Source organism: Tasmannia lanceolata, unplaced genomic scaffold, assembly GCF_043159265.1.
Source record: "Tasmannia lanceolata isolate RefF3 unplaced genomic scaffold, GAP_Taslan_0.1 ptg000003l, whole genome shotgun sequence".
Lineage (NCBI taxonomy): Eukaryota > Viridiplantae > Streptophyta > Magnoliopsida > Canellales > Winteraceae > Tasmannia > Tasmannia lanceolata.
In genome coordinates this window covers 18,652,565-18,679,935 of record NW_027518680.1, presented here as the reverse complement: position 1 = coordinate 18,679,935, position 27,371 = coordinate 18,652,565, and the positions used below count along the sequence as shown (strand labels likewise).

The 27,371-nt window shown below is 37.8% G+C and overlaps 1 protein-coding gene across 1 annotated transcript; it reads left to right on the top strand.

Annotated features, from left to right (window-relative positions):
* Positions 1-1,173: 1,173 nt before the first annotated feature.
* Positions 1,174-27,104, top strand: LOC143853268 (putative inactive nicotinamidase At3g16190). The gene is made up of 5 exons (XM_077362992.1): positions 1,174-1,330; positions 1,515-1,628; positions 16,608-16,842; positions 17,156-17,272; positions 26,830-27,104. The coding sequence occupies exons 1-5, from the start codon at positions 1,283-1,285 to the stop codon at positions 26,886-26,888; spliced, it is 573 nt and encodes a 190-aa protein (XP_077219107.1). The 5' UTR covers positions 1,174-1,282; the 3' UTR covers positions 26,889-27,104.
* The last annotated feature ends 267 nt before the right edge of the window (positions 27,105-27,371 follow it).

Below are 27,371 nucleotides of genomic sequence, written 5' to 3'. Positions count from 1 at the left end.
GGAGCGCATTTGAGGATGTGAAGTACCCATGGGGGGAGCCATTGATAATAATGGAGAAAGAGGGATTTGAGATACAAGCTGAGATCCAGCCCAGCCATTTCTCATTAAAATTTTGTTTTTTCATGAATTCATGGAGAGCTATTCTGTTGACATTGTCAAAGGCTTTTTCGCCTAGTCAATTTTAAGGCACATAGAAGAATTGGGGGAGGGGAGATGAAATTTATGCAGAATGTCATGGGTCAGCAAAGATATTTTCATGGATATGTCGGCCCTTGATAAAAGCCGATTGAGAGGGGTTTATGAGAGAGTGGATGACCAGCTTTAACCTATCAGCCATGATCTTGGTAATGATTTTATAAGTGAAATTGCTTAATGAAATGGGTTGGTAGTTTGATGGGGAGGAAGCATTAGGGGACTTGGGAATTAAGGCAATGAAAGTAGAGTTTTCCTCTTTGAGCATATATAGCCATGCTTGAAGAAGTTCTGAATTGCCTTGGTGAAGTCGACTCCAATGAGTTTACCTCTTTCAGCAAAAACAAAGACGGTTGCCAGGAAGACGAAAACGCACCGGATCTTATATCGTGACACGTGTGCATAGAACAAAAAAAAGGGGGGCTCTTGACCATGGTTTTAAGTTTCGACTGAAATCTGAAATTTCGGATTTCGGTGGGGACCGAAACTGAAATTTCCCGAAATTTGATATTTCGTGAAATTTCGAAAATTTCGGTAATTACGGTCCGAAATTTTGAGAAAATGACATTTAAAAAAAAAAAAAAGTTACAAAATTTTGGCCAAAATTTCAGATTTCGGTGGGGTCCGAAATAGGTACTGAAACCAAAATTTAAAACCTTGCTCTTGACTAGACAAATGCAAAATTTACAAAATCGTTCACCCGTTATTACCCGTTCTTTATTTCCATCACTGGATTCTGTTTTAAAAGTGTTTTTCAAACACAAAAAAGATGAATCCACCAAAAACGTTTTATGTTTGTTTTTGGATATGCTGCCAAATACACCCAAAACAACATTCCCACTGTATTTTCTTACGTGCCCGTCTCTCTCTCTCTCTCTCTCTCTCTCCATTGTTTTTCTATATGTAGAAACGTTGCCAAACACACCCAAAAGCTATTCACGTGTTATTTTTCTAGGGGATCCCTATTGGCCTCCAATTTATTTTCTTACGTGCCCGTCTCTCTCTCTCTCTCTCTCTCTCTTACTTAAACCCATCAATTTTGGTTTGAAGCAAAAAAATCAGTGACAGTCTCCAACTGGCTCCCTTAAGCATGGAAGATAAGTGGAGCCAAACAGCACTTCTAGTCATCGACATGCAGGTTTTCTTCCTTTTTTGTTTCTTCTTCTTTTCATCAAAATATCTTCTTCTCTACCTATTTTTCTCTGCACTTTGCAATCATACAAAGATTCTGAAGCACCCATTTAAGAAAATTTATCAATTTCTAAAAAAGACTGATCCATCAAGAAGAAAGATGTTTGATTTTTCTGAAGCGGATTTTTCAGAACGATTTTATTCTTCCGGAAAGCCCCATTCATGTTGCCGGGGGACTCCCCATTGTTCCTGCCGTTGTAAAAGCCGTGGAAAGAGCTAGAAAACGTGGTATTTTCGTAATTTGGGTGAGTTATGTTACCCTTTTCTGTCACTTTACTATTTGTTTTCCCACTTCTTACGATATTAGTTCTTTCTCATTGTTTTTTTTATCCTTTTTTGGCTGTGGGTTATGGTGATGGAAACTTTGGTGGAAAGTGAGCGAAAGATATATTTACATGAAATATCATTTCCATTTTTATCAGTATATATTTGCTTGGTATATTGGACACACATTATTTAATTTTATTAAATTTAAAGTATGGCAAAAAGAGACATCCATTTTACTAGAAGAATCGAAGAGGTGAGAATTTTCTTTTTTTATTCTTCAAACTCAAGTAAATGATATTTCCACCCAGTTTTGTTTGTTTTTCCTTTTTGTCTAAGGGCACGTTTGGCTACCATGAATTTTTTTCATGCTAAATCGGTGTCTCCAAGTGGAGATGAGGGTGAAGTGGCTAAAAGACAAGAAAAAACGGATTGATATATCCACTCCTTTTGATTACTTGGGACACCCAGCAGCAGCGTACATAGCAATCAGCCCCTTTAAATGCTTCTGACGTGAAGTATATCAATCCCTCTGTAGTAGTCATTGATACACTCTAGCTGGGTGTCCCAAGTAATTAAAATGGGGGATTTATCAATTCCCAAAAAAAAAAAAAAAAAAAAAACAAGAAACAAGTGTCTCCAAGCGATGAGAAGTGGCTAAAAATCATGAAAGAAGAAACAAAAAAAACTATACTTAAAATAAGATGGACTTTTTCTTCAATTTTAGCCACTTTGCAGGCTCATCTCAACCGTGCCCTCTCAAATCTCTCTCCTTTTTTTTGATAGGTAAGCTAGCGTTTGGCGGGGACCCCTACCGGTTTATTAGATAAAGATAAAGAGGATACATAGGAACAAGATACAATCGTTAACTCGGATCACATGAGAGATGGAGAATCAAAACACGAAATAGAGCACTAAACATATGAGATCGGGCTGTTCAAAAACCTTAAGTTACATAATTGGCAAGTTTGAGGGGGTGGGGGGGACATTTTGGTTTGTTTGAGAACGTCTTCAACGAGGAATGCGGGAGCACTCCTTCTTTCTAACTGCCTGCTATGGTTCACCTCCAAAGTCTGGTTCTGAAGATGTAGGAGAATCGTTTTTCGAATTTGCTTGATCCTGTTTATCTGAAGGGGGTTGGCTATTGGCTTGATGGTTTTCTTTTCTGTCACCATCATCTGCTTCCTTCTAGTAAAAAATTGAGTATATGTTTTGAAGCTCATTGTGGGGAGTGATGGTTCTTTTGGGGGTCCTTTCCATTGCTTGGGGCTATCTGTAGACACCCCATTTTGACCGAACCCCAAATAACTTGGTTTGATTAGAAACCCTATTAGATTAGTGTTTTAGAGTCCCAAATTGTGCTTTAAAGTAGTTTAGGATCCCAAGTAGGTCCCATTAAAATTTTGTTTAAATCCGTTGAGAATTGCCTAATAAGACGAGCCGAGTTAGATAATGCAAAAAGGGAGTGAAATATCCTGTAAGCCAGCCAGTTTTTGCACTAGAGCAGAAATGGGGGTGCATTATCCCTGTAATGTCGCCCATGAAAAGTTTTACTTGAAATTACCCATTTTCTTTAGTTAAAATACAACATATACATGAATAGGGGTTGTCCAAGGTTACTTAAGGGGCGAAAAATTTCTTTTAGTTAAATTTTCATTAAATTTTTTCCAAATGGTCACCCTTTTGCAACCAAAATCAAAGCAAAATTTTTAAAAAATGATTGTCTAATAAACTAATAGGGGACAAAAATTAAGGAAAAACTCCATAAATAGAGTATTTAGGCTCTCATTTGAAAATAATTAGGGTTCTTAATCTAATTTTAGAGAGAGGGAGAGAGAGCTTTCTAGAGAGAGAGAAGGAGATTTAGAGAGAGAAAGAAGGAGGAGAAGAAGCTTTCAAGGAGATATCCAAGAGAAGAGCACAATGTTAGCAGATTTTGAGTTTATTTTAAGTTTTCTTTGAAAGTCTAACCTAAAATAGGAAATCTAAGTGGAAAATGCTTAAAAATGGTTAGATCTAGCAACCTAGGGCTAAAACCTATCAAAATATGTTTAAAAATATGTCTCATATAAAGATATAAAGCAATTCACCTAGATTTTGAGTTCTAGTTGAATTTTGATGTGAATACATTAGATTTTGTGTTCTAGTTGAATTTTGATGTGAATACATTAGATTTTGAGTTCTAGTTGAATTTTGATGTGAAAATGGCAAAACTAGGTGCTGTCCTGCTTCGTTTTTGCCATTCATTAAGTTTTGGTTAGAATTCATGAAAATTTCTCACGTGGAGGTGTAGAGATCTTCGATTTGGCGTATTATGGCCCAAAATCAACTAAAAACCGAAGAAGTTATGACCGTTTTAAGATTTCAGCTCAAAGTTCAGTGCAAAATAGTGAATTTATGTGTGTTTTTGTGAAAATCCATGTAAGATTTGAAATCTGATCTTAAAATTGGTAGATATAGGTTTAAATAAGATGTTTTATCATAAATTTGATTGAAATTCCCGTAGCTCTAATATTTGGTTGCCTTTTAATGCGAAATTTCATGAAAAGCTTGAAAAATGGCGAATCTATGCATTTTTTGTGAAGAATTCCTTAAAGACCTTCAAAACTGAAACTAACATGGTTAGAGCTAAGCCTAATCAGCATGTATTATCATATATTTGTGTCAAATTCTCATAGATCTTGTGTTAGGATGAAATTTTGATGTAAGATGTCATGAAATTGTGTTGAATTACATGCTGTTAAGATTTTAATTTCAATTTTTCACTAACATTGGGGTAGATCTAGCAAAAATAGTACACATAGAAGTTGTAGATCTTTCTGAGATCTTTGATTTGACCTCTTAGGAGTCCCGTAACGATTTAAAATGAGAAAGTTATGATGATTTTAAGATGTCAGACAAAAACACTACATTTCCAGATTTGGACTTGATCAGAAAGGACTGTTTGTCGGCCACTTTCGGCAAGATCCAGCCGAAATTATCAACAGAAAAAAGTTTATTTGATTAATTTTCCAAAACTTCGTAGTTAAACACTTTTCTAAAAATGTATTTTTGATCCTCTGTTTTGCAAAACCAAATCAGAAATTTTCAAAACAAAACTGCATAATTGAAATCTGAAATAAGCCTAGAGATTGCCATTTTCCGGTCACTTCCGGAGAAAACCAGCCAAAGTGCATAACTAATCAAATGTTCCCTGATGGTGTCCCCTACAACTTTGTTGTTTATCACTATTGCTAGTTTTGCCATTTGCATAGAGTGATTTTCAATACAAATTTTCATCTTCCATGTAGAATGCAAATGCGTGCTTTTGATGCTTGATTTATGCTTAGCTTAGTTTGTCATGGATGAGATGAAATGCTACGATTTTTTTTTAGTTCTGAGGTTTTGATTTTTAATACAAGCACATTGTGAGATTTTGCTTAGATATCTGTGGGATTACTAGATTTGGAACATTGTTGTTAAAAAAATAAAATAAACTGTTACATACATGCTGTCCACTTTTGAATTTTCCTCTTTTTCGACCTCAAGTGCTCAAAACATCCAAAAACTAACATATCAATCTTGTAGATCTCATCGAGCCGGTTAGTTTGACATATGGCAACCCAAATTTGGCCAAAGGATGAGAGAGTTATGCTCCTTTTAGGTTTCAGTCATTTAATGTGTTAATTTTTCCGAATTTTTTTGGAAGTTTATCGCGTTGAGTAACTTCTGGGCTGCTTCTGGCCGGATTCGGTCGGAACCATAGAAGACGAAGTTGTTCGTCATGAGATTTTTTAAAATGTTGTCAATGGGTACATTTTTCCAGAAATAATGTCCGGTGTATAAAAAATCACTTTCAAAATATCAGTTTTCTAGTAGAACTGCATTTGCTGTAACAGCAGGTTGTCGACCTTTTTTGGGGCACTTTCGGCTGGATCTGGCAGGAGCGGTAGAAGACACAGTTGTTCCTTGAATGATTTTCTAAACCTTGAACAAATTTTTCAGAAACGATGTTTTGAGTGTCAAAATTGAGCGCGAACTTTCAGCTGAAACACTAATGTGCTTTTTAATGGTGATGAGCCGGAAACAGCCATTTTCCGCCCACTCCTGGCTGGATCCAAACTAAGTGGTCAACTGAGAGCATGTCACTCATGCTGAGATCTACAATTTTGATTAGTAGGGTTTTTTATGGTTTTGATATTTGAGGGGTTTGAAATTCAATGCAAAGTTGCATTTTTCGTACCATATGACATAACTATGCAATTCTTGAAAATCATGGACAACTTGAGCTCTATTCAATTTTAATGATTGTTTTGGATGTTTCGAGCTTGCTAGCAAGTCATGAATAATATTTTGGGTGTTTTCTACGATTTACTCGGTATTTTTGGACATTTTTTGTGAAAATTGCATGTTTTGTGGAAATTTTGCCTTTTCTTCCTTTTTAAGTTTGTTTTGAGTTTAGATTAATTCAAATGGATGCTTTTGATTATGTCGAGCATGCTAGCAGATTATAAATCATATATAGAGTAATTCTTGTGATTTATTTTGAAATTTTGTGCATCTTTAGTGAAATTTGCATGTTGTCTTGTGTGCTTTCACTGCCTTTTCAATGCTAAATTATTGAAATCAATGATGTTTGCAAACAAATGATTTAATTATGATCAAACCTTAATAAAATATGCTGAAAATATCTAAAAGAAGCTGAAATTAAGCATTAAAAGATGTTAGGACCTTCTTAGAGACACACCACGAACAAGCTTGTTCCATTCTTCCGGTTCTTGAACTAAATGATAACTTAGCATTTAAAAGTCACAGGATCACTTCTAAAACATGTTTAAACCTTTCAAATCTTTCTTGGAAACATGTCATGTCTCACTCCGTCTTTGAGATCCATTGCTTACATCTCTTGCCTCTCGGTTGCATTATTGGCCATTGATTACATCTTTTGCACACATCAATAATTTTTTCTTTAATTCTTCCCTCATTGCAAGGGCGATGAAGGCGTTAGCCCAAGCCCATCATTAGGAGGACTTACTAGGATATGGTAGTACCCCCTATCTTCTTCTTCCCTCTTCTTTAGGTAGAGAGTATTCATTCTTTTAGATGTCTTTTGAATCTTAGATAGCCCTTCCCTTTTAAGGGCAATGAAGGTGTTAACCCAAGCCCATCCTTAGGGGACTTGCTTAGTTCTAGTAGCACTCCCTTCTTTTATTTAGTATAAACGTTAAGTCTTTTAGACCCCTTTAGAATTTGTTCTTTCATTGTAAGGGTAATGAAAGAGTCATCTAGAGCCCCCTAGAGCCCCCACTAAGAGACATACTTTGTCTCGTGAGGTAGTTCTCCTTTGGAGACGAGCCTCATTTAGATCTTACCCCTTAAGGAGTAGACCTTGATTTTAGTATAGAGTTAACATATAGGAGGCATGCCTTGCCTGATTAATAGAACCCTCTCTAAGTTGTACCTCAACTTGTACTCTCTATTAGTTGGAGACCGACTTGGTTTATTAGTCACTTGTACCCTTCTTATTCATTGCAAGGGCAATGATAAGGTTACTTGGAGCCCACTATTATGCTTAGGAGACTTGCCCAGTCTCACTAACACCTTTGTTTACCTCCTCTTCATAGAGAGTCTTTGACTTATTTGTACCCCTTTAGAATGTGAGTCATGTTTTGACTTATTTGTACCCCCTTTAGAGTGTTAGTCATACTTTGACTTGTTTGCACTCCCTCTTTAGTGTTGATTGTTTAGGGGTCCATCTCATAGACTATTAGTTGGTTCTCTAGTTTAGGAGTTTATTTTTTTTAGATAGGAGTATATCCTTTAGCGTTGTTGTCACTCCCCTTTAGAGACTTGTTTAGCCTTGTTGGAGTTTTACTTACTTGGCTTCTTAGCTTTTATAGTGGGACATTAGTTTACTTGTTTTTGGATCATTTCACTTTTAGTGAGTTTGTTTGTTTGGGGTTTCTTCTTTGCTCTAGGGTTTTGCCCTAGGGTGTTGCTTTGTTTGTTCCCTTTGGCCTTTGACCAAAAGGGTTAAAACATTTTAAAAATCTCAAAAACATCATAAACTCTTAAAAACTAAAAAAAAAAATATTTGAAAACTTTAAAACCATAAAAAATATTGAAACATTTGGAAGCTTTAAGATTTTAGGAGCATAGTAGGATAGTTTGTTTCCGAACTACGTTGGCTTGATCCTCTTCCACGAGATACGTAGGCAGCTTGGGATTCTCATCCCAAGTCCAGTTAAACCTTTATAAATAAAACCTTCAAACTTTGTAAATAAACCATTTAAACCTTTCAAAATAAACATTTCAAATTTTGTAAATGAACCGTTTAAACCTTTCAAAAATACAAAAATATTTCAAAGCTTTCTCGATAAATATTGTTTTCAAAAAGCTCTTCCTCAAGAGTTAGGAGTTTGTCTTAGATAGTGTGTTTTGGTTGTTGTGTGTTTGTGTTAGAGTTAGGAGTTTGTCCTAGCTAGAAACGCTTCCATCCGGTCAGTTGGCGATCCACATCGCCAACTGATTACTAGAATAGGATGCGTTAGTCTGCCCATTATTTTTCTTAGGACATACAGCCTATTTACACATAGAATATAAGAACTATTTGCATTAGCTTAGGGTTAAAAAAACTTGCATTTAGTTAGGGCATATAGGGAGTCATAAAATTCACAATTCACTTAAATTTAAATAATCGCTCAAGAAGCTTTAAAAATCAGTCTGGTCTTTTAGGTTGAGTCTAGTTTAGTGGTTTAAATGTGTTGGGCATCATAGTTTAGAATATGTACGAAGAACTATGTTGCCTTGATTCTCGTGAAGGTAGGGATACGTAGGTGGCTTTGGTTGAATACCAGATCATCCAAAGAATCGGACGAAAAGTTTAGAGTTTTAGGGCTTGTTATTAGTGTTTTAGGATTTGTGTTTATTGTTATCATTGTTTCTAGCTTATGACTATGATTTTGTGTTTTATTTCAGATTGTGATCATCTCTTCATTTGTTTTATTTACATGCTTAGTTGTAGTTCTCACATGTTTAGCTGTAGCTCTTTACTGCTTACTTGTATACTGTTTACTGCTCATATGCTTAGCTTTAGGTCTTTATTATTGCTGATTATTATTTTTGCTATCATCTACCGACGTTTGCTCACTGTGCAGGTTTATCTAGTTAGTTATAGATGTGCATGCGTATGTTACTGTTTTCTTAGATGTGTTGCTATCATTTCTCTTTAGGACTTGTATGTTTTCTTTCACCCATCCCCGGGTCATGCATGCTTAGGTAGACGTTTACTCGGGGATATTTGTTCCCCTTTCACATGATTTTTGCACAAAACTCTTCAAAGTTATAAATAAATGGTATAAGAGACCGGGTGGTTGCACTTGGGCAGATGGAGTGCTCTTTGGACCTTTCTCATTCGTAATCAGGCACGAGCCCATATATATATATATATATATATATATATATATATATATATATCTTGTTATCCATTGCACAGAAGATTTGTTTTCGAGTTCCAGGGCTGACTTCCCTGGATGGCGACTCTGAGTTATTTTAGGTACGTCTTGGTTTCAAGCCCTGGCTCTGGATCAAGAGGTATCTTATTCATTTATCGCCACTCTTGCTATGCTATGAGGGTGGCACCATTTCGAGAGTTCCTTGGTAGAACTCTCCTTCATGTGGATGATCCAAAGGACCGACGGGGGATTCGTCTCCCGCTGCCTCATCTCAAGATCGGGGTTCACACTATCGTGTCAAGGTTCGTTTCACTTCATCACAAGTTGTTGCTGGGGATGCCTTTTGTGGGCTTGCTGGGAGGGGGTCCTTTGGTTTGGTTTCCTTCACATGGTTTTCTTCAGCCTGCTCTTCAGTTTTGGAGGGTTTGTTTTGTTGGTGGGATCTGCTACTGATGAAGATCTAAGATCAACAAGTATTGATGCTTCAAGGTGTGTAATCGCTTTCCTTAAGACAAATTTCGCCCCCACCAGTAGTGTGCAAAGGGGATCTGCGAATTGCCTCCAAGATACAATGAAGCCTTGTAGGAAGTCCTACAAATGTTTAACGACCCTTTGCACAGGCGGAATCAAACCCAAAACTCCCTTTGAGAATTACAAGCCTTAGAGAAACTTCTAAATACTGTTTTTGCAGTATAACAGTATTTAGAACACACTTTGTATGAAAAAAAACTTGAAAACAATAGAGTGGGGAATTAAAAGAATAGAGAATGCTACAACAATAACTAACTATTTTTCATATTCTATATCTCTTGAAAATGACAGAGTTCTGCTCCTTATATAAAGCCATAGATGTCTTTTCAATGTGAAAAGCATCCCTTCAAAGTACCCTTTAGATTGGTTTCTATAATGGTTGTTAGATCGCACCTCTTCGCGATAAAACCAATTTGGATCATCTATAAAGTGTCCCTTGAGTTTGAAATCATCCATGACTGTTGAGAAGCAAAAGGACACGAAGAGATTCAAATTTGGAAGTGAAAAGATGTGTCGATTTTCACCCCAATGGATAGATTTTCGCACAGTCGCGGTCGGCCGGGTTAGGGTCGGTCGACCGCCTTTGAGCTTTTTGAACTTTTTTGTTTTTTCCGATCCAATGAACCGCAGTCGACCGAGCTACTGCGGTTGACTGACCATACCTTCCTGGAAAACCATTAATTTTCCAGTGACCAATCTGCGGTCGACCGGCCCTGAAATATGATCTTTTCCTTTTTTCAAAGTTTATTTTGATAAAACACTTTCAAATATTTCAACTTGACCCAAAACATTTTGAAAACCTCTAACATGTTTTTCACTAGATTCCACACCTGTTTGGCAATGATTATTTGCTCCTCGTGTCCTTTGGATAGGTGACATGCTTCAGTGGAATGAATGAAGTCTTTGCAGTTTGGGCACAATTGAGGTTTCCACCCATATTCTACCTTCTGACCATTGTGCTTCTTGGGGTGACAATTTGGATGAAATCAGGGAGAGTTTCTCCAGCATTAATCTCAACACTAACCCGTGCATAATTTAATCTTGTGGTTTCTGCCGTTTGTGTATCCATATAGAGAGGTCTGCCTAGGCCACTTGCAATTTTGCTAATCCCATTTGGTGTCCACAATTCTAGAGGAAGGCTTGGGAGTTGAATCCAAATGGGGATTGAAGAAAGGCTTAGTTTTTCCATTGGCATATCAGGGGTCCATTTGCAGAGGATCAGTGCTCTCCCTCCATAGTTGAAGTTGATTGCTTCGAGGACTTGCACACAGTCTTCGTTGTTGCTGAACTTGAAGAGCAGAAGTCCATTTGAAAGGGCATAGAGCTGCATTTCTCCCCTTAGTTTCCATTTCCTCTGAAGGTGTTCCATCAATGCTACGAAGTTTTCTTCCCAAAAAATATCCAACTAAACAGTTGGACCACTTTCTTTCTTCATCCTTGATTTCTTCCTCTTCAAAATCAATCTTGTTGTTGACTTCTTCGTCCTTGTTTGGAGGGATATAGTTCAGAGATGGAGAGTTCTGGGTTGGCATATTTTGAAAAGGGTACTCCACTAGAGAGGGTGCCTCTGAACGTCTTCTTAGTTCTGTCCGTTTGCTTTTCATGAATCAGCTTGCTCTGTTTAGTGATTTCCCTTCCCTTGATAGGTATCAGTATTTTAGGTATCCTTTTGGGCTGTCAAAATTTGAATATTGTTTAGAATTTGAACTTGTTCCTTTTTCCTGCTCTTCTTTTTGGTTTTGTGGAGGCTTTTCCCAATTCTAAGGGGAATGATGGCACTCCGATGTTTCCTTGGAGGTTTTACATGGCTTATCAGATTGACCTTTCACCAGATTTGAAAATCCATCATTAGCATATATTCTAAGGCGGTTTCATGATCTGGAAGAGAGATTCCCTGGCTCTAGAAGGCGGTATTCGCCTCTAAAAGTGGTTTTTCGATAAGGTTTGTGTCCTTGAGGTACTGCATACGGGCTTTGAGAATGTTGCATTTGTTTTCATCATCTTATATAACTTGCTGAAGGAGGGTCTTAGTCTTCTGATGATTTACCTTTTTCTTTTTCATCTTGGACGATGAACTATTCGATTGAGTTGATGTGGTACTGAGTTCTTCGTCAACATCTTTGAGGATTTGCAACTTTTCATGAATAGAAAAGTGCTCATCAAGATTTCTTTTGTCAAGAATCTTCCTTAATTGTTGCATTCTTTCACTTGGTTTTGGGGTGGATTTTATCTTGTGGCTAATCAATTGTGAGATTGATAGTGCACCATTGTCTTCATCAGAGTTGTCTTCTCCTTGGTTTGCCATTTCTTGCCAAAGAGACATGTCCGGAGTTCCAGAACCAGTTCCCCAGTTATCCCCTGACCATCAGTAGAGAACCACACCCCCCACCACCACAGATCTTCACCCTTCTGTTGACTTTGCCAAAATCAATCGACAATAGCAATATACAGGCCAAGAGAGAAACCTAAATAACCGAGAAATCCTAAAACCCCATCAAAAAATCAAATGACAACAGTTTGTCTTTCTCCTTTGAAGAACAAACCAGAAGAGAGATCGCTGCTTTGAGAGAGATGGAAGAAGAAATACCTGTTGGAGGCTGAGTGAGACAGGAAACCACATTAATGGCTTCAGGAGCACAGTCAACCCTGGAAAGCAGAGAGAGATGGAATTGCAGGCCCTAGAGAGTAGAGGGAGTTGGTCTCGCCGGATTTGCCAGCCCTAGAGAGCAGAGAGCACGTCTGCGGCAGAGATCTGTTCCTTTCTAGGGGTTTGAGATGTAACAATTTTCTCCTGTTCTCATACTTCTCCCACTGCCCTACGCCTCTCTCACCACTTGGAGACACCAATTTATCATGAAAAAAAAATTCCTAGCTGCCAGACATGGCCTAAAAGTTGGTGTATCCTTGGCTACGCGTGTGTGGGAGTTCTACCAAGGTTGAAAAGAAATCACACTTTCTTGTGCAAATTGGAGAAGAAGATAAAAGAAAAACGTTCACATTTCTCCCTTCTCTATATTATTTCATAAAATCAATAAAAGTCCCCTAAAGAAACGTTTACACATCTTGTACATTAAACATAAATCCTCATCCTAGCAGCTTTCTAAAGATAACCTCAAACCTCTAAAAGTAGGAAAATATTTAATAATAGACTTTTAATAAAATTTAACTTTCCAAACTACTACAATATAGAATCTACTAAAGATATAAAACTCCTAACAATATATCATAGAATCTGAAATATAATTTGTTGCTAAAGATAAAGGTAACTATTAGCAACAAAATCCCTTAGCTCCAATTTGCTAAAGATGCAGTTGCATCAAAAGTAAAGTCATTTGATGCATGCCTTGGACATTGTTTTTGTTGGCCCACTATGCTAATGCCAATTGTTTGATATTGATACTGTGTCTTACCTTGATGCTCCATTGGTCTACATTCCTTATCGAAAGTCAGTTCTGCGTACTAACATGAATGTACACACCAGTATAGGCCTTGTTTGTTTTAGATTTTGAGAACCGATTGCGAGGCCGAAGCTGAATAATGGACTAAAAATTAAGGCCCTGTTCGTTTAAGATTGACAATCGATTGTGAGTGCTAAACCGATTATTACATTCAAAGTTTTCATCTCTGATTGTTTAAGAAAGTTGTGGGAGTGCTCTACTAATTCTTTCATCTCTGATTCCAATTCTGCTCCTAGTTTTGATGACCCAATTTCCTTATTTTCTGGTATTTGAAGGGTGTTACTAATGATGATCTTGAGGGGAACAGTCCAAGTTTTCCTCGCAAATCAATTTAAATTGCAATAAATGAATGCAACTCCAGAAAAGTTGTGCGGAATTATTTAGAAATGCTGCATCCTTGCGCAACAATATGAAATTAGGAGATTTCCTTCACTTCTGATATCAACTATCAAGATGGCTTATTTGAACTGCTTTCCGAGTTTCAACCGAACTGCTGGCACCCGTTTTCCAAGGATGCAGCGCGTGCTCGAAGATTGGTATTTTTGTGCTTTTCGTTTCCGGATTGAGTGTCCTCGCAAGTAGGATGATGGCGAAGGACTAGATATGTAGGCCATTTTGGTTGAGGCTAGCAGGATCTATTTCAACAGTAATTTCATTCCCAACTCGACAGATCCTCTTTTTAAAAAAATTGATGTACAAATTGGTGGAGGAGAATTGCTTAGGTCTAGAGTCAATTGCTTGGGTAGACCGGTTGCTTTATGCGATTCCGTAGATGAGTCAATTGTTGACAACTCTTGTCTTTCTTATCTTATATAAGTAAATCTTATCTTATAACAAGAATACTTAATTATCTATTCTTGATTGACCAGATGCGATCGGGAATGGGCAGATCCGCCCAGACGGACTCCCATCAAAAACCCGCTGCACAGAAAAATTGGGCAACACCGGTCTCACTTCCTCCTATTCTTTCATTCGTTAACCACACCAACCCTAGCTGTTTTAGTTGTGCCAGTATTGGTTCCTTAGGTAAAGCTACTTTCGAGTCACTGAACCCAAGCCTTCATATTCCCTTGGGGAGAATCCCGCTGCTACTTGTTTAGTCAAGTCAAGAATGAACTCCAGATACTCGACCAGCCGGGAGAGGAGTGGACGGGTGGGCATACCAACCATTCCGATGGGATCTCCATTACATACGTACCCCGGAGCGATGGATGAACCAGATAATAGTAGTGGTGCAGGGATGGCGGACATTAGACACCTGCCAAAGGGAGATGTTTGAACCCCATAATCTAGTAGAGGGCCGACCCTGAATCCCCTAGCCAATGGAAACCTCTTCCGTCAAAGGATCCATGAATGAAATCCGGAGATCTATCTGTAACTGATAGGCTTTCAACCCCACCCAATTGGTGGTTCCCGGATTCAGTTGTTTGGGAAGGATCCCCATTTTTGACGGGCCCGCCGAATCCTGAAAAATGGGTTCTTGGAGAAGAGTGGTAGGGGAGGATAAGGGGCTGTCGCCGCCTGATAGAGGCAGAAGCCGGAGCCACCGGAGCTATCTGCGTTGAGTGTGTCGATTGAAAGAGGAGGGGAGACAACTCAAATGCCAGCGCAGAAATAGAAAGAGTCGTGCCGTTCAAAGTGGAATTTTTCTAAGATCCATTGCTCGATTTTGCATGCTCTGCTCCCAAAATGCAGAGAGACTCGCGAGGGCAGATCCGGGTTGGTTGGTCCGGAAAGTCATGGGAGAGGCGGGCTAAGTGGGGGCGACATGCGATGGAGACCACGAAAGTGGTCTCGAAGAGGGACAGGCTTCCACGCCTCAAGCACTTACACAAGGTCCGGCGGGGGAGCCTCTCGCGCCCCATGGACCTGTGGTGCCTGATCTCAACCTTCCCCCTGCTAGCATCCGAGCACACCGTGGGATATGAATCTTCACTCCCTCGCGCTTGGGTCCCAGCTTTGGGATGAATTCGTTCTTTCCTTTGGATGTTAGTGCAGATATAGTGAGTTTGCACTTAGCCTTTTTTTCACTAATCTCTCTTCATAAGTTAGATCAGAAGATCGAAATTACGTAAGATCAGAAGAGAGTTTCGAGAATGGGTTCAGAAAGTCGACTTCATTTTCATTGACTAGCAACTGTTGACTCTTTACGGTCTTGCATGAGCCTTGAATGAGAGTTAGGGTTCGACATATTTTGTATATAAGAGAAGAGATTTCATATATAAATAAGATTTATAAGATTTTTTTTACTAGAATGAGCCTTTTCAAGTAGTAGCTCTGCTCCCGTGATCTCTTTATAGATAGGTCTTACTCGGTATCTTGGGACCTTTGGTCGATGTCGCGTGGTTGTGATTCTTGATTAGAAATTCCCTTGTTTGCTCAGAGATGGTGTGTATGAGTTCGGCGCTTCCTACCTTTGCCACTGGTTACCCACGACACGCCCACCTTAGCTTTTTTTAGTGGGCGCCTATTGGATCAGCATCTTCTGGATCTTCTTCACCAGTGGTTTTTCCTGCGCCTCCCGTGCATCAGGGGAGTCAGAGTCCCAAGGGAATCAGGGTCGCATCCCTCTATTGAGCAGTCAGCACTTGCACCTCACTTGGCCTTTCATGGAAGAAGTTAACAACCCATGTATCACTTTTCATGTAATATTTTTTACAAATATCTTGGTGGTTATGGATGCAAACGACAATCAAAATGTGTAGTGGTCACAACTCTTGATGAGCACACGTTATGGATACAATGAATGTCTACACCCCTTCCTCTGCAATATCATCCATCTGCAATGGTATAAAATAATAGGTAAAAAAATTCAAAATGTTTCATGACCTTACTACCGAACCAGGAAATTTTTTTTAGGGGCTAAACAATTGATTAAAGAAAGAACACACATGCATGAAAAAGTCAATCTACTTTGGAGAGTTCCATTTCCCTAATAAAAACTTGTGGAAGGTAAATTCCTTGATCTGGCATTATCTTAAGCTACGGGGCCGTCTTTCTAACAATATGTACAAAATCAACATTATCTATATCCTTGATAACTTGAAAGATTTCAATGAAAGAAATATCATTGTTTCTTCTGGTCGGCAATCAACCATCTTTGGGATCTACGACCAATTACATCCTGCGAGCATCTCAAACCAAAATGAAAGCACCTCATTATCATAATTAGAAAATCACTCTATTCTAGTGGACTACATAAATTGATGGTATGTGACCCATCAATTATTGAATATGTTGCTAAAGACAGGAGTTCCAACATCGGAATTGAATAATACAATTTGTCTAACTTGTTCAAATATATGGTTTAGCATGACATCACAAGGTGATTAATTCTACTTAATTTCCGTTGGTTTCATGAAAGAATGCATTCTTAGCATTGCTTAAGAACTGTCATTGGTTTTGTCTTCATCTTATAAGATGTATAGCATCATCGTAACTTTTAATTTTGGTGACCTTTTGTGTTGATTAGTATTGCTTCTTTACATTCTAACTTATTGCGTTTGTGCTATGTATTCATAATTACACAATGGTGTAGGTTGTTCGTGAACATGACCCATTTGGAAGAGATATCGAACTCTTTCGCAGGCACATGTATGGTGATGGAAAAGAAAGGCCCACTTCCAAGGGAACAAAGGGTGCAGAGCTAGTTGATGGCCTTGTCATTGAAGAAAGAGACTATAAAGTGGTAAAGACACGCTTTAGTGCATTCTTTGCAACCAATCTTCATTCACTTCTTCAAAGCAATGGAATCAAGAATGTAGTTGTTGTTGGTAAGTGAAAATCCTAGATTGGGAGATAAGATATGTGTCTCTTGAATGTCTTTAATATGTCTCATATATAAGCTATGAAAATCCATTCAAGCATAATTGTTGATCATTACACAAATCATAGCATACTAGTTTTGTCCTGAGTATCTTTTATGTTTCATCTGACTTTTTGTGCTTAAAATAACCAGTATGCATTGAAAAAGGGAAACAAAAGAGGTTTACTGCTGTAATAGAATGCCATGTTAGTTTTATTTCTTGTGATGCATCTTGTTTTTTTTTCTTTGCACCTTATTCAAATATTATATCCTTTGATTAGGAGTTCAAACACCAAATTGTATTAGACAGACCGTGTTTGATGCCGTCACGTTGGATTACCAATCTGTAACAGTCATCATTGATGCAACAGCTGCTGCTACTCCAGAAGTACACACTGGTATGTTCTTTTAACGGTTAAAACTGATCCTTTAATATCCTTGTTTTACTTATGTTTTCTAATTTTTCGTTATGATTAATTTGATCCTGGGATCTGGAATTTAGCTAACAAAGGCCAGCTTATCTTGTTGTTGTCTATATTACTTTGGGGGATTTGCTAGCGTCCTTTGCAAAAGGCATTTCGCAGTTTGTCTGTCGCATGTCAGAGCAGCCATAGAGGCTCACTTTTCAGCATTTTTCGTCATCATTCACTATGTGGCTGCTCTGACATGCGACAAACCAACTGCGAAATGCCTTTTGCGATGGACGCTAGCAAATCCCTTACTTTGGACATGTATGTTCGCGTCAAAAGCCATGAGGTGTCTGACTCAGTGATTCTGAAATGCCCAACATGTCAGCACATCCATACAATCATAAAACAACATTAAAAATCTATTAATGTAAGTATTAGCTCATAGAACATAAGATGAAGAATAATGTATCAAGATAAATAGATATACAATATCATTATCCAAACAGAGTGTAAGTAATACTTTAAAATAAGACAAAAGGTAAACTAAGGGTTTTTTTTTTGACTTTTTCCTTATAGCTGTGTTAACCAGTGTCTGCAAACACATGCCACATATCTTTAAATGATAATATTTGGAAAACATGGTATATGGGGTATAATAAATTAATAATTGTCTCCCGATGCCCATTGTGCAAGTGTTTTGTTACTCATGCACAACAACTTAACAATGTAAGAAACTTGTAGACCACGTAAATTTGGTTTTATTTTTATTTAGTCAATAGAAACTCTTATTCTAACTGCATCCTAGTACATGTTGGAATCTTTATATATTTGGTAACTTTTCAGCTTCGCTACATAGATGAAACGACATCAATTCAAATCCTGGATCTTCGAATTGAGAGAGATATTGAGAGAGATCAATAATTCTCACTATTTCTTTGATTCATGGACCAAATTCGATAGATTTCACTTTAGTCTGCGACTAAAAAGATTTCATTCCAGTCAGTGGCTCATAACATGACCATGTTTAAACCTACTGCTAGATAGGTCTTAATCCATATCTTAAGATTGAGTGAAGCCTTTATCTAATCTCTCCTTTTATCTTTCCTCTGATCCATCAACATTTTGTTCAACGGTGAACACCCATTTGCATCCAACAACTTTCCTTCCCTTTAGAAGAGTCACCAACGCCCAAGTGTTATTCCTCCGAAGAGATCACATCTCCTCTACGATGGCCCTGTTTGTTTGAGATTGTTGCAACCGATTGTAGGAGTCAAAACTACGTTTAATTTTGAGCCCTCTAATCAATTGAGGCCTACATTCTGTTGCCACAATCTCAAACGAACAGGGCCTATGCCATATAGGGGACCACAATCGGTTTCCACAATCTCAAACGAACAGGGCCTGTGTCTGCATTCTACTTAGATTCCTCTAGTCCTTTTTTCCAAGTTCCAACCCTAAGGAGTAGACAGAAGACAAAGAGGATGCAGTAGCCCGATCTGAAGGTGAGAGGGAATGATAGGACAGTGTCTGCATTCTACTCAGATTCCTCTAGTCCTTTTTTCCAAGTTCCAACCCTAAGAAATAGACAGAAGACAAAGAGGATGATGCAGTAGCCCGATATGAAGGTGAGAGGGAATGATAGGACATGAAGTTAGAAATGATGATGTGGATCGAATTCGAGTACGGACATCAATAGAGAGATCAAAATCATCAATATCAATAATTAAAGGAGTGGATATAAGGTTTTACTCATTACCTGAACTTGCAGAGTGCAAAGTAGATGCAACCAACAGATGATGTAACAGGGAGAAAAGCGAGGAAGAATGTCAGCAATGGATAAAGCGCTGATAAATTTGTCTCCATAAATATCCCCATCCTCCCCCTTTAACGGTCCCATCTACCCATCTGTCTCCTTTAACGTGGAAGTGCAAGTCGATTACGGGCCAAACCAATAATCTTATTTATCTTCTTTTTTTTTGAAATGAACCAGAAACCTTATAATTGTTTAAGAAAAGAAAGTTTCTCTTGGTTCCAAAGGAGAAAATGTACAAGGAGAGACGACATTCAAGAGGCAGAAGTCTAGTCGTTGCAATGCTGCCAAAAATCCTTCCTCAATTGTAATTGTATTGAAGATTTCATGACTCCAACCCTTGCCTTCTCCAAAATCCTTTCTTTTTTTTCTCAAACTATCAATTTCTATAATCACACGAAACTTTATAATCTGCAGCCATTGAATTTAGCCTGCAAGATCAAATTGTCCGCAATGCTGACAATTTATAGAAACTGGTTACCATAGTCGTTTAAAGAATATTTGAGAAATCAGTGTCTAAAAATTCTGTTAAGCATGTATTGATACTTTCTCTCAAATGGAGGAGAGGAAGCTTAAGCTTCAAATTCCATAGAAGGTTCTTGTCTAAAATCAATAGATCCAAGAGCTCTATCCATCTCCTCGGTGGTTGACATGAAGCATAATGTATCAGACCCCAACCAAGGAATATGCTTTGATATGAGATTTCTGAGGACGATCGGTTCCCTAGAGAATCAGAGAGGGGGAAGAAAATGAAGATAAACCCGATAATGAAAGGCAGGGAATATCATCTATTAGGCAAACATTTTTTGTGCCTTCAGTTTCCTGTGGTCGGGTTGGGATGAGTTCTTGGGGAGATCTAGCAAGAGCTAGATTTGAGAGAGCAAGAGAAGGGGTTGGTGGAAGATTAAGAGGAGTGACGTCCCAGGAAGGAGTTAGAATAGGGTGGTGTCTATTCGGCAGAGGGCTGGCATCAATTGGACAAACCTAGTTGTTGTTGATTCAAGCAAAGAGTGCTTGAAGCATTACACCCTAGGTATCTAGTTTGGAATACCTAGTTTGCTGCCTCCAGCCCCTATGTATATAGATACACTAGGGTTATTGACTGGTTAATGGACGATAGCCAATGTAAGCCCACTACACCGGTCCATTATCTTATTGGGCTTATATTAGAACATATATAGGGTTATACTATATACCCAACAATCTCCTCCTATGTTCTACATATAGCACAAACCAAAGGATAGATAATGGGGTGTCTAAGAAAAATATTGAATCATCCATATCACAATATCAAAAAAGATCCATAATCCAACGAAAAATAAGAATACTTTTAAGAATAACCAAGAGTTTTAGAAATAATCTAAACTCAAACAAAAAAGTTTCACATGTAAGTGAACTTTTATTCAACTGAAAAGAAAATAATAGTCCCCACTGCTCTAGAAGAATTCATTCATCAAGTAAATCATCCTCACAAGATCCAAATCGAGACAAGCTCCTCCATTTTTGCCAATCCCTGTAAATTACCAAATATGAATTTCATGAATGAAATTCTTTGAGGCCCTAGATGGCAACCCAAGAGCGGGGGTGAATTGGGTTTCAAAAACTTTTCCCAAATAGTGCGGAATTAAAAACAAATGAAAAAACTAACCCTTAAGTACAAAACAAAGTAAATGCACACACAAAAGAGATAGAGAGAGATATAGAAAGTGTGCACCGGATTTATAGTGGTTCGGTCCAATCCAAGGACCTACTCCACTCCACCAAGAATCCTTCTTGATGCCTTCACTAACAACCCCCTTAACGGTGAGGATTAAACCAATTACAATCCAGAGAAAAGGCTCTGTGTCTCCTTCACTTGCCTCTGTGGAGATGGCTCCGCGACTCCAGGCACACTCGCCAAAATACAATCTTGAATGTAGAAAGAAAGAAAAACAAAATCCCTCACATGGGTTACAATGATTGAAGAAGATATACAAGGTTAATCCTATGATCCAAATCCTTGATCTAAGATTAGAGAGGCATAAACAAGTTTGATTTACTCTTTAGGATGTTCAAGATGTGTTTAAGAGTGTCTTAGATGCTTTTAAAAGCTTTGGGAACTCATATATATAGAGGAAAGTCAAAACTAGCTATTTGAGTGGAAAAATAGTAAATACTGTGAAGTTCCTGCAACTAGCCGTTAGAGTCCAACGGCTCTTTTTCTGTGACTCGACGTCTAGATTCAAACAGAATGCTAGACAGGTTTTCCAGGTTATACCCATTAACTTGTAAAATTCGTATCTCCTTCGTTTTTTATCGAATTTCAACGTTCTTATATTCGATTTGAATGGAAACGACGAGATCTTTGTATGAAAAATATTTTCAAAAATATTTGAAAATATTTTGCACCAATTATTATCAAACTAGGGTCTATGGTCACTAAGTGAACTACTAAGCAAGTGCCAATGATGTCTATCTTTTGGGTGTGATCTCGAAGGCTTGTCCCAAGATATTTATCATGTTTTTAGACCTTATTTGTGACTTATTTACGCCTCAATAAACCTCATCTAAGATTGGATCTTATACATTGTAAAATGGACTCAAACACACTTGATCTTCTCTTGAATTCTCCTCTTCAAGTCCACCATGCTCCTTGGATCTCTAATGACTTTGGCATTCCAAATATGGTGCAATTAAAGCTTCATGACCTCGATCCAAGCTTCCTTGAATACACATTAATGAGAATCTACAACTAAAGACAATCAAACACATTAGTGACTAAAAATCACTTGTGTTTGGAATCATCAAAACAAGAAGGAAATGCCAAGGGTTGGAACCATTGGGCTTCCAATGAAAAATGAATTCAATCATTTGTGTAAAAAACTAAAGTATCTAGTTCTACGAGAAGAACTCAGTACAATATCATATTGGCTGAAAAAATAAATATCAATATCAATAAGCATCATTTTAAAGTTTCAATATAAGAACAATACCTAAATAGTTTCTTCTACAAAGAACCATTCCATGTTTCCATTTAGAATGTTACAGTCATCTTATCCAAATTCGAGTTAAGTTGTATCATCAAGTTTGGAAAGAAACAACTTTCAAAAAAGGACATGTCATCAAATGTGGAATGACACAAAACAACTGTAAACATCATTGAAACATATCAAGGGCTTCTCTTAGCCAAAAGAGAGAGATTCAAAAATTTAAAATAACATGGATGTAGGCTAATACCTGTCTATACAGTCTTTAACCCCATCGCCCCCACAATTTTGAATAATCGATCTTTGTTCAGTCCTTTTGTGAGAGCATCGGCCATATTATCCTTCGATCGCATATCAACTGAAGTGATAATATCTTGTTCTATAAGATAATTCAGCATGGCATGTTTCAGCCTCAGATGTCTCCTCTTACCATTAAAGAGTGAGTTCTTTAAAATCATAATTGTAGCTTGATTATCACAGAATACACTTAAAGAATTAATCTTTAAACGAGTCAGTGGAATGTCCAGGATCAGATCTCGTATCCACTTTGCTTCATCTCCTGCAGAAGCTAGAGCATAAAGTTCTGATTTCATAGAGGACAGAGCAATGCAAGTCTGTCTCTTTGACTTTCACGCAACATCTGCTCCACCCAGTGTAAATATAACCATTGGTAGATTTACTGTCTCCTAATTCTAAGCCTAACGATGCATCAGAATATCCTTCCAGGATAGGAGGATGGCCATTATAACATAGAGCATAATGTAGAGTACCTTTAAGATATCTCATCAGCCTCATAAGGGCATTATAGTGCTCATGGCCAGGATTACTAGTGAAACGACTTAGCATGACTACTGTAAAGGCTATGTCTGGTCTAGTGCAACTCATCGCATACATGCGATTACTAATCAGTTTAGAATAATCCAACTGATTCACGCTGGCTCCTTTATTAGGTCTCACCTTTTTGGTTAATCAAATGGTGTCTCAATCGGTTTACACTCACTGTATCCCCGTGATGAAAGTAGTTTCTCAATGTAATGAGCTTGGCTAAGAGTGATCCCTTTCCTTTCAAAACTTACTTTCATACCAAGAATGGTGTCTACCACACCAAGATCTTTTATGTCAAATTCTTTAGCCAATGTTGATTTCATGTCATTCACTACAGATTGATCGGAACCAAGAATCAACATGTCGTCTACATACAAGCAAATAATTGCAACCATATTCGACACAGAATGAAAGTAAAGGCATTTATCTGAGTAACTAGTCTGAAAACCAAAGCTCTTTACTATCTTGCCGAATTTTGATGCCACATTTTCGGTGCTTGTTTAAAACCATATAAAGATTTGTTTAACTTACAAACTTTGTTCTCCAAACCTTCCATGACAAACCCTTCAGGTTGGTTCATGTAGATTTTCTCTGTGAGGTCTCCATTAAGGAAAGTCGTCTTTACATCCATTTGATGCACAACATATTGCACAATAGATGCCAAAGCAAGAAGAATTCTTATCGTAGATAAATGACAAACCAGTGAGGAAACATCAAAGTAGTCTATCCCACTTACTTGAGTATAGCCCTTAGCTATTAAACGTGCTTTATACCGAGCTATGGATTCATCAGGATTAAGTTTCTTCTTTAAAGCCCATTTACAGTCCACAATCTTAGCCCATTTTGGCAAATCGACTAGCTGCCAGATTTGATTTTGTAACTGAGAGCCCATTTCATCATCAATGGCTTCTGCCCATAACAAAGAGTCCCTCGATCTCATCGCTTCCTTATAGGTTGATGGACCATTCTCTAAATGGTAGGTCACAAAGTCCTCACCAAAGTTCTTGGGTACTCGATCTCTTGTAGATATTCTTAAAAGTTCTGATTCAGAAATTAGTGTGGGACGGGTGTTAGAAATATTCTGTTCAGACTCTACATGTGATTCTGTAACCCTCTCTGAATCGCCTGATATGGTCAAACCATGATTTCTGAGAAATTTATTCTCAAAGAATACTGCATCTCTAGATTCTATAACCATATCAGTAGATAGATCCAAAAACCGATCAGCAACACTATCTTCTGCACCACCTAGATACACACAAGTGTTGGTTCTCGGCCCCACTTTAGGTCTTCTAGGATCTTGTATTCGCACATAAGCAATACAGCCCCAAGTCTTAAGAGTGTCATATCTATAAGGATGTTTATGTCATTACTCATAAGGAGTCGAGGTCAATTTAGAGTGTGGCACTCTATTCAGGATGTGATTGGCAGTCAAAGCTGCTTCCCTCCAATAACAAGTAGGCATGCGAGCTGTCAATAACATAGAGTTTAACATTTCTGTTAACGTCTTATTCTTACGTTCAGCTATGCCATTAGATTGAGGCAAGTAAAGAGCAGTAGTTTCAAGTATTATGCTCAAAGAGGCACATAATTTCTTGAATTCTGTCATAGTGTATTCTCCTCCTCTATCACACATAAATCTCTTAATTTTCAAGTTCAATTGATTGATTTTCAACACGATTCTTGAAAATTTTAAATTTATCAAAAGCGTTATCTTTCGATTTTAACAGATAAATATGACAATATCTTGAAAAATTGTTTATAAAAGTGATTAAATACTTCTGACCACCTCTAGTAGTGAAACTTTTAAAATCACAGATGTCAGAATGTATGAGCTCAAGAAGTTGTGTGCTTCTAGAAACCGAACGAAAATCCCACCATTCTGACTACGGCGAGAAGACAACTATTGGGTATATAGTATAACCCTATATATGTTCTAATATAAGCCCAATAAGATAATGGACCTGTGTAGTTGGTCTACATGGGCTAGAGTCCATTAACCAGTCAATAACTCTAGTGTATATATATATATATATATATAGGGGCTGGAGGCATCAAACTAGGTATTCCAAACTAGATACCTAGGGTGTAATGCTTCAAGATTGTTGATTCAAGCAAAGAGTGCTTGAAGCAATACACCCTAGGTATCCAGTTTGGAATACCTAGTTTGCTGCCTCCAGCCCCTATATATACAGATACATTAGGGTTATTGACTGGTTAATGGACTCTAGCCCAGGTAGGCCCACTACACCGGTCCATTATCTTATTGGGCTTATATTAGAACATATATGGGGTTATACTATATACCCAACAGTTGTCTTCTCGCCGTAGTCAGAATGGTGCAATGGGCTCTGCATGTAGTACTCTGGCTATCAATCGCAATGTGAGAGAGAGAGAGAGAGAGAGAGAGAGAGGGAGATGCAAGCACTTGTTAGTTTCTAAAAGTTCCAGCAGGTTATACCTACTGACGACTCGGGTCAAAGTTTAACGTTTTACGTTAAAGGGTTTGATGAGGAATGCTTGGGGGAAAATTTATCACCTCCCAACTGATAATAAGAGTCCCATTCAGATGTAACAGGAATAAAATAGACGCTGAGCACTCGGTGGAACCGGGATTTATCTCATAGTTTGGTATATCCACCGGCTCCGTTCACTCCTATTCATGGCAATAATAAGATTACCATTCATATGGCCATCAGTCTCGTTATTGAAGTGGACTGCCACTACATGGGTCAGTGCTAAGACAGTTAGGATTACATTATCTTCTGTCTTCAACAAATTAGGTTCCTAATATCTTCACCAAGGCAATTTGCGAAATTTTTTATTCGCGAATTGTTGTTACTTGACCCTGTACATCAATTTGAGGAGGGAGGGTGGGGCATAAGTGAACTTATATAGACCATGATTTGGTTTATATTACTCATAGGAAATGTCTAGCTGTTTTTCTTTACTGACTGTGTCTAATGTTGCGAGATTATTCTATTATATAACACATACATTGGGAAAGGGGTAAGTTTGTAATTTTCATCTATCTCACTTATATAATATGGATTAGAGGAGAGACAAGTCATGGACTGATTGTATCATTTTTCCATTCATGGACTGATTCTCTCATTTCTACATTTCGTGCGAGTGCTTTTCCTTGTGAAAGATTTCTTCTCAAATTGTGAGTGATCTTCTATTCCTTTTGATCGAGGATAGACAAGCATCCAAATTTCAAGGAAAACTAGAGATGGTTTTTATGTTTTACATCAGACATTCCTGGTAAGCTTATGACTCATATCTCAAGTGTTTTGAGGCGTACACCTCAATACGCCTTGATGTCCCTCAGTACCTAAAGACTATGCGTCTATGCATATGCCTCAAGGCGTTGTGGTAACCCCTCTCCTCGAGGCACACACCTCCTATGCCTTTTAAACCACTGGTTGTATTTATTTCATTGCAAAATGACTAGTGGGAAAGAAAAATCCTTATAATAATAATTTCTGCATTTATGGCTCTTTGTTTTGCTTTAGGTATACTTTTAAAACTCAGTCTACTGTTCAAAAACCTGGTGAATAAGTTCAATCAAACTTCCAGTCAGGGGCGCTTTCTTTCTCATAATGCCACTAAGTTCGATTTAGTAAAAACTTGGGTCCAGCACTTGAGCTGTTGTGAAACCAGATTGGCTGTCAAAAAATCATAAACTCGAAAATATTGATCAGGTTACTTAACTGAATTTGAAGTCAAATCAGACTCAGGTCCTCATTAATTCTTCATTGTGTTACAAATTTGTGAGCTTGGTTTAGGGTATTGATAAATCGACTCCCAAATAACTTAAATCGACTCCCTTGGTTCAAGGTGATTGAGTTAATTACATTTCAAATTGGAAATGGTAAATAATTTAGTTTGTAATTTTGAGTAATTGAAGAAGAGCTAATATGATGTTTTATTTTTTGAACCAGCCAATATTAATGACATGAAAAATGTCGGAGTTGCGACACTGATGTTGCAGGAATGGTGAGGCTCTGATGCTTGATCTGGTTCCCAGTACTACCAAAAGTGTCCCTGTTAGATGTGTGATACAAATGTGAAATGATGGGTTCTATCTCTATCTTTTTTCACTCCAGTTTGTTTAGCAGCATACCCAATAAAAGAAAACCAAATACAAATGTATCACAGCTCATCTTACTCTAGTGGGAAACATGAAATAAAAACTTATAGCTTAATTTGTCTTGCAGTTACTAAGTTTATGGTTAATCCATCCTTAGTTAATAAAGAATACTCAGACATGTTGGCACAATTTCTGTTCGAGCACTTCCTACCTCTAGTATTGTTTTTTCTTCTTAAAGTTTGGACTTATTTGTTTCATAGAAATAAAAAAGGATTAGAGTGGCTCATTTGAACCCATTTGATGAAAAACTCAAATTTTTTTATACAGACTTGACTAGTTCTTATTGTAGAACCGAGTCCAACTCGATGCTTGGGGTGCGACCAACTGACTAGT